The sequence below is a fragment of the Physella acuta genome, unplaced genomic scaffold (genome assembly GCF_028476545.2).
Source record: "Physella acuta isolate Inbredline_101_S28 unplaced genomic scaffold, ASM2847654v3 ptg000360l, whole genome shotgun sequence".
NCBI lineage: Eukaryota > Metazoa > Mollusca > Gastropoda > Physidae > Physella > Physella acuta.
Window position 1 is genome coordinate 80001 of NW_026731879.1, and position 8398 is coordinate 88398.

Genomic DNA, 8398 nt, shown 5'->3' on the forward strand with positions numbered 1-8398 from the left:
CAGACAGACAGACAGACAGACAGTGTTTTTTGTTTCCAAGTTTGCAACTAGCAGGTCTATAAATAGACAAAAGAGCGCGATTGTCCCCGAGTTTCTCAGCAGACGTCGGGTCTATAAAGTACTGGCCTTAATTCCAGAACACAATATCATGCTGTTTGCTCATCTCAACATGAGTTTCATTTCCTACAGCTTTTATTTCTCACTCGAAATACCTGGGTAAATGGGGCAAGCCATCTATTTATAGAAAACTCTAATAAAATAGAGGTTCTATTTTGTCTAACATAACCTATTGTTGTAAATTTTAGAAAAGTTTATACCCCCCCCCCCCCCCCCCCAACCACATACATACCCATAGAAAATGTTATGAGGAAATGTTCCAGCCGACTCAGCTATTAATTTTTAAAATAATAGTTTTAAATTATCTCAAATGGAAAGAACAATATTCCAACCATATTTACTGCCCACATTTACTGCCCCCAAATACTGCCCACAATTACTGCCCACATTTACTGCCCACATTTACTGTCCACATTTACTGCCCACATCTACTGCCCACATTTACTGCCCACATTTACTGCCCACATTTACTGTCCACATTTACTGCCCACATTTACTGCCCACATTTACTGTCCACATTTACTGCCCACATTTACTGCCCACAATTACTGCCCACATTTACTCCCCACATTTACTGCCCACATTTATGGCCAACATTTACTCCCCACATCTACTGCCCACATCTACTGCCCACATTTACTGCCCACATCTACTGCCCACATATTCCTCCCTCGTCACACCATAAAGCACATGATCAAGACAAAAAGCCGACGCGGTACAAAAGCCGACATTAACGCAAAACGTCAACACATCAACGATACACAATGTGGACGATGAAAGGCCTACGGCTAAATGCAATTATAGAAAAGTAATTTACTGATTTGTATGTTTAATTATTTCTTGGACATAATTTATAAAGTAATTTTGTACCGTGTATTCAAATGTATATTAAACAAATCCTAGGTTACTGTGTAAATTACCGCGTGGTACTTCCAGTAAGCTAGAAGGCAGATTGTTGCACTAAATCCGAATATCTTTGAAGTTTTTAAGTACAGTATTTAAACAGTAAACACTACACATTTTTTACGCTTAAAAAATTATCAACAAGGCATCAACTGGCCCAGCACCAACTACAACTACACCAACTACAACTACACCAACTACAACTACACCAACTACAACCACACCAACTACAACCACACCAACTACAACTACACCAACTACAACTACACCAACTACAACTACACCAACTACAACTACACCAACTACAACTACACCAACTACAACTACGCCAACTACAACTACACCAACTACAACCACACCAACTACAACTACACCAACTACAACTACACCAACTACAACGATATATTGTATGGAGACGGGGAAATGGGAAGCAGTTTCCGAAATAATTGAAAAAGTAAGATGGCGATGAATGGGGCACGTCCTAAGAAAGAATCCAAATGACATTGCAGGAGTGGCGCTACACTGGACGCCTCAAGGAGAAAGAAAACAGGGAGGGCCAAGGGAGACGTGGAGGCGCACGGAGGGGAAGCAGCTGGCAGAGGCAGGACTGTCATGGGGGACGGCCAGGAAGCAGCTGGCAGAGGCAGGACTGTCATGGGGGACTGCCAGGAAGCAGAGGCAGGACTGTCATGGGGGACTGCCAGGAAGCAGCTGGCAGAGGCAGGACTGTCATGGGGGACTGCCAGGAAGCAGCTGGCAGAGGCAGGACTGTCATGGGGGACTGCCAGGAAGCAGCTGGCAGAGGCAGGACTGTCATGGGGGACTGCCAGGAAGCAGAGGCAGGACTGTCATGGGGGACTGCCAGGAAGCAGCTGACAGAGACAGGACTGTCATGGGGGACTGCCAGGAAGCAGAGGCAGGACTGTCATGGGGGACTGCCAGGAAGCAGAGACAGGACTGTCATGGGGGACTGCCAGGAAGCAGAGGCAGGACTGTCATGGGGGACTGATGGGTAAATTGCAGGAGCCAGACAAAAGTTGAGGGAGCTTTCTGTGGCGGCGACATGTGTCTTGTTGAAAAAAATGTGAGGAGGATGATGATGAAGGCAAAAACACGATTAGTATCCATGTCAAAATAATGATTGAATGATTCTCGTCAACTCTTTGATGTCCATTTGTGGATGTATCAATTGGGTCATGACTGACAGGCGTATGTTGTCATACCCTGACCAACACAAAGATTCAACTGACATCAGCGCTAAGATGTCCAACAAGATCGACGTATACGACGACATCAACTTTGGAGAAGAAATCAGTGAAATGTAAGCCTTTAAGTTATGCCTAAGTGTGTAGATTAGATTTGTCGTTTTTCTGATATTTTGATAAAAATCTATTTTTTGCTGATGTCAGCAAAGTGTTGTTCTGACGTCAACATTTCTCGTCCTGACGTCATACTTGTCGTCAAACTGTTTTAGACACAATCCTCACACTGACCTACTTAATAATGTCGAGGATAATTAAAAAAAATATTTTAAAACGGAATTTAAAAACTCATTGAATAATTAATGACCCAAACGTCTCCTTGAAAGAACCAATCATATTTTTTTTTACAACTGGAAGCGGCACTTGACCAAAGTCGCACTGCAGTTTTTTGTAACTACGTCACTTCCCCTAGAGATACTAAATATAGAGCAGGTCACAAATGCCCCATTGAAACCTTCCCCCTCCCCCCCCCCCCCCCCATCCATTAAATATGGCGGAGAATCTATGGCAATAAAAGCATCCATTAAACTTCGTCCTCCCTCACATCGGCTATAAATAGCTCTAGCAAAACGTGGGGCCTGGCTAAAGTAAACAGAGAGGGGTGGGGAGATGGGGGGGGGGGGGGGGGGGAAGATGGGGTGGGGGCTGGTTTGGTAGTTAAGGTGAGCAGATTTCACAGGCTTGCTAAATTTAGAGGATAACAAAACAAAGTTGTAATCTCATTAGGTTTTAATGAATCCAAATGGAGCAGCCATCTCTAGAACATTCCACTTTAAAAAATACGGAAGCTAAAAGTCAATCCTTACAGCCACACGTACACAAACACGCACAATCACAATCACAAACACACGCACAATCACAAAAACAAAAACACGCACAATCACAAGAACAAATACACGCACAATCACAAAAACAAACACGCACAATCACAAAAACAAACAAACACACGCACAATCACAAAAACAAATACACGCACAATCACAAAAACAAACACGCACAATCACAAAAACAAACAAACACACGCAAAGGTACACACGTGTAAACTCTAGAACCTCCAATAGCACCACCAGCCGCCCCGACTCCAACGGTCAATGACCTTAGCTTAATTAAATTCCACATTTATTTTGTTTATAGACATTATGTTTAGATTTAGATAATGGTTTAGAAATAAGGTTGGGGTTAGAGTTGAGGTTAGGATCAGGGTTAGTAGTATAGTTAGTAATATTGTGAGAACGTCTCCAGTTGGGAACAGAGGGGGCGACTTGGTTGGGAACAGAGGGGGCGACTTGGTTGGGAACAGAGGGGGCGACTTGGTTGGGAACAGAGGGGGCGACTTGGTTGGGAACAGAGGGGGCGACTTGGTTTCGAACAGAGGGGGCGACTTGGTTGGGAACAGAGGGGGCGACTTGGTTGGGCAAATGGAAGACTGGTATCGAGTTCCAGCGGGTATCGAGAGAAGATTGGAATCGAGTTTTGTGGAAGATTAGGATTAGGTTTAAATCCGTGTGTGAACAAGCTGAAGGGCGTGTCTTAGTGGGGATCAGCCGCTCGTGCATGGCTCACGTGACGTAAAGCTCGCTCGTGCTGCTGGGGACACCCCCCCCCCCTCCGTCACACATGGACCGTTTGCTCGGGGGGGGGGGTCGTTAGAGAATTAGGATGGAGCTCGTGCAGGCTGCTGTCGTCCCGTCCCAGAGAATCGATGGATGTCTCACTAGGGCGGGGGGGGGGGGGGGCGAGGGCAGTTAGGGCGACGAAAACAATTATGGCCGCCCGCAAGCAATTCCCGCCATCTTTTGTCTCCAGGGATTATCCCCCTCGCGAGATCTCGTTTCTAATCTGTTGTGGCGCCCTCTGAGGGCCGTAAAGGTGGACAGGGGCAGTAACAAGCTGTGACTTGGAGGGATTGCATTTCACCCTCGCTCCCCCGCCGGCCTGCGATATGGATTCGTTAGGGTCAAGAGGGGGCACCAGGGAGGGAGGGAGGATGGGAGGATGGAAGGGAGGGAGGGTGTGTCAGTTGAGGTAGAACTGAGCCAAGCATTCAGACATGAGGGAAGTGGTGTTGGGGCTACTGGGCTCACACTAACCTGACGCCGAGTCACACACTAACCTAATGCCGAGTCACACACTAACCTGACGCCGAGTCACACACTAGCCTGACGCCGAGTCACACACTAACCTGACGCGAGTCACAAACTGACCCGTGGTCTAGTCAAGAAAGACAAGCAAGAAATCCGAATTGGTTTGCACGGCATCTTCTTATCATAAGGAATCTGACCGGTTTAGCCGGCTATTGATCCGGCTCCCAGTGGAAGCCGGCTTGTTTATATAGCCTTTGTCTTCCCGAAGTTCTTTCCCTTTATCTCCCCCTCTTATGACTGGGTTATTCCCCCTGAGGGTACCTGCCGACTTGCTGCCAGTGAGGCGCCGTTCTGTTTATTACTTCAGCATTTGTAGGCGCCCCCACCCCACGATCATAACACATGATCTACCCCCCCCCCCCCCCACCTGCCCATGTATCCCCTCAACCCCACGATATAGTTTTGTGTATGATCGTGTAGATCACAACTCTATAATTCTCAGGCTGGGGTGTGTAATACAATAATTGGGTCGAACCAAAATCAATACACACATGTTAATTACAGCATACACATATATTGACCTCACGTCGTTGACTTGTAGGTCTGTCTGTATGTCTGTATTTAGTCTGTCTTAAGACTGTCACCACTAAATAGCTAGAACTGTCACTAATTAGCTAGCTGTCACCGGGGACATGACATCTGTCATCTATTTACTTATTCCACCTGTCATACCTATGGCATATGACACCTGTCTGTCACTTATGTCATCACAATATATCACACATGACATGAGATTATGACATATGACACCTAGCACCATGCACAGATCGAAGACTTGACAGGACACAGTTCAAGAATGATCACGTGACCGAGAGACGGACCATCTGTCTCCACCAATCAATGCGACTTGGTCCTGTATTCACTGATTTGATTGGCTAATTACATCACTCGCCGCGTGCCGTTTGTAGACTCTGCTGGACAAACGATACGTTCAACTTCCGGCTAAACTACCGGCTAAACTACCGGCTAAACTACCGGCTAAACTGCCGGCTGAAATACCAGCTTCCAAAAGCGACTGGGACCAAAATAAACACTAATTAGATTTTTTTTTCCTTCGGTCAATTTAACTCCGAGTTGATTTTTTCGTTTTATTTCGTTGGGTGACCGCTATATTAGACCATACGGCAGAGCGCTTTGTTAGACCATACGGCAGAGCGCTTTGTTAGACGTACGGCAGAACGCTTTGTTAGACCTACGGCAGAGCGCTTTGTTAGACGTACGGCAGAACGCTATATTAGACCATACGGCAGAGCGCTTTGTTAGACCATACGGCAGAGTGCTTTGTTAGACGTACGGCAGAGCGCTTTGTTAGACCATACGGCAGAGCGCTTTGTTAGACCGTGTGTGTGACGTAGGAATGAACCAGCCAATCAACGACGTCAGACCATAACATATCAGAGCAACACGAGCTTATGGGCTAACACGTGACCTCACATTGCATGCTCTTACAATTCACGTTTGAATCCACCCCACCATCCACCCCGCCATCCAACCGACCATCCACCCCACCATCCAACCGACCATCCACCCCACCATCCACCCCACCATCCACCCCACCATCCATCCCACCATCCACCCCACCATCCAACCGACCATCCATCCCACCATCCATCCCACCATCAACCCCACCATCCAACCGACCATCCACCCCACCATCCAACCGACCATCCACCCCACCATCAATTCCACCATCCACCCCACCATCCACCCCACCATCCACCCCACCATCCACCTTTCCATCCACCTTACCATCCACCCCACCATCCACCCCACCATCCACCCCACCATCCATCCCACCATCCACCCCACCATCCATCCCACCATCCAAACCACCATCAACCCCACCATCCACCCCACCATCCACCTTACCATCCACCTTACCATCCACCCCACCATCCATCCCACCATCCACCCCACCATCCATCCCACCATCCATCCCACCATCCATCCCACCATCCTTCCCACCATCAACCCCACCATCAATCCATCCATCGATCTTGTTTTACCTTCCTAATTCGAGTTATCCCCCTTCTTAAGGAATCGATTTAAATGTCACCCATTTCTCTCTTTCAAGCAGGCACACACACACACACATGCACACACACACATACACATGCATATAAACACAAACACAAGCCATACAACTACACACATAAAAGCTCTGCAACCACGCACACAACGACACAAACACACTTTGTGGGATAATTATGATACTAGCCTGGGATAAGTATGATACTAGCCTGCGATGTATGATACTAGTCTGGGATAAGTATGACACTAGCCTGGGATAAGTATGATACAAGCCTGGGATGTATGATACTAGCCTGGGATGTATGATACTAGCCTGGGATAAGTATGATACTAGCCTGCGCGATGTATGATACTAGCCTGGGATAAGTATGACACTAGCCTGGGATAAGTATGATACAAGCCTGGGATGTATGATACTAGCCTGGGATGTATGATACTAGCCTGGGATAAGTATGATACTAGCCTGGGATAAGTATGATACTAGCCTGGTATACGTATGATACTAGCCTGGGATTAGTATGATACTAGCCTGGGATAAGTATGATACTAGCCTGGGATAAGTATGATATTATCCTGGGATAAGTATGATATTATCCTGGGATAAGTATGATATATCAGGAGACGTATGTGAGTACATGACATCACATGAGAAATGTCGCGTGATACGTGACACCCACGTGACACCCACGTGACACCCACGTGACATCCACGTGACATCCACGTGACTCACGTGACACGGCACCTGACATCACTTGACCCTACCTGTACTTGGTGCCACAGTCCACCTTGGTCAGCCACGCCCACGCTTTGTCCCAGTTGGAGCAGGAGGCGGGAACTCGCCGTAACACGTGCATCTTTTTGGCGGGAACACTCTGTACCCTGCAGACGACAGGCAGACGACAATAGGAAAGGGAATGGGAATCTCAATTGGAATGTGATTTGGAAATAAGTTAAAATTTGAATAGAAATGTGGCGAGATAGTGGATAAAATGTGAAGAGAACTGTGTTGCCTGTATGTGTGTGTGTGTGTCTTAATGTGCATGTTTGTAGTTGAGTATGTTTCTTCTGGCGTCTGTTTGTGTCTGTGCATGTGTGTGTGTGACCAATGTATGTATGTCTGTGAGTGCGTGTGTCGATGTGTGCTAGTGTGTGTGTGTGCTAGTGTGTGTGTGTGCTGGAGTGTGTGTGCTAGTGTGTGTATGTGCTAGTGTGTCTGTGTGTGTGCTAGAGTGTGTGTGTGTGATAGTGTGTGTGTCGCTGTGTGCTAGAGTGTGTGTGTGCTGGAGTGTGTGTGTTTTCTATATGTATTTGCTAAAGTGTGTGTGTGTGTGCTAGAGTGTGTGTGTGTGCTAGAGTGTGCTGTATGTATGTGCTAGAGTGTGCTATATGTATGTGCTAGAGTGTGCTGTATGTATGTGCTAGTGTGAGTACTCACGGCACGGCACGTGTACATCTCTCTGCCAGTGCTGTGACCACCAGGATGAGCTGGAGGAGTCCGGTGTGCATGACGGTCACTAGGGGTGAGTACAACAAGACCAGGTGATGCAGCCGTCTCGCCATACGACCTCAGCACTCACAGGGGGGCATGGGGTCACGCTCTGGTGATCACGTGGCTGGGGGGGGGGGGTCACGCTCTGGTGATCACGTATCTGGGGGGTTGTCACGCTCTGGTGATCACGTGGCGGGGGGGGGGGGTCACGCTCTGGTGATCACGTGGCTGGGGGGTTGTCACGCTCTGGTGATCACGTGGCTGGGGGGTCACGCTCTGGTGATCACGTGGCTGGGGGGTTGTCACGCTCTGTTGATCACGTGGCGGGGGGGGGGGGTCACGCTCTGGTGATCACGTGGCTAGAGGGTCACGCTCTGGTGATCACGTGGCTAGGGGGGGGGGGGGGGGGTTGTCACGCTGTCTTCACCAGTTTGAAATAGCCAAAAACACAA

General features: G+C 47.9%; 1 protein-coding gene across 1 annotated transcript in view; it reads right to left on the reverse strand.

Annotated features, from left to right (window-relative positions):
• Positions 1-8058, reverse strand: part of LOC131941397 (uncharacterized) — a 16997-nt gene extending 8939 nt beyond the window's left edge. The window contains exons 1-2 of the mRNA XM_059300644.1: positions 7893-8058; positions 7220-7336 (exon numbers count right to left, since the gene is read on the reverse strand). Coding sequence (XP_059156627.1) covers positions 7220-7336; positions 7893-8017 — 242 coding nt within the window. The 5' untranslated portion in view covers positions 8018-8058. The remainder of the gene's footprint in view (positions 1-7219; positions 7337-7892) is intronic.
• Positions 8059-8398: the final 340 nt, after the last annotated feature.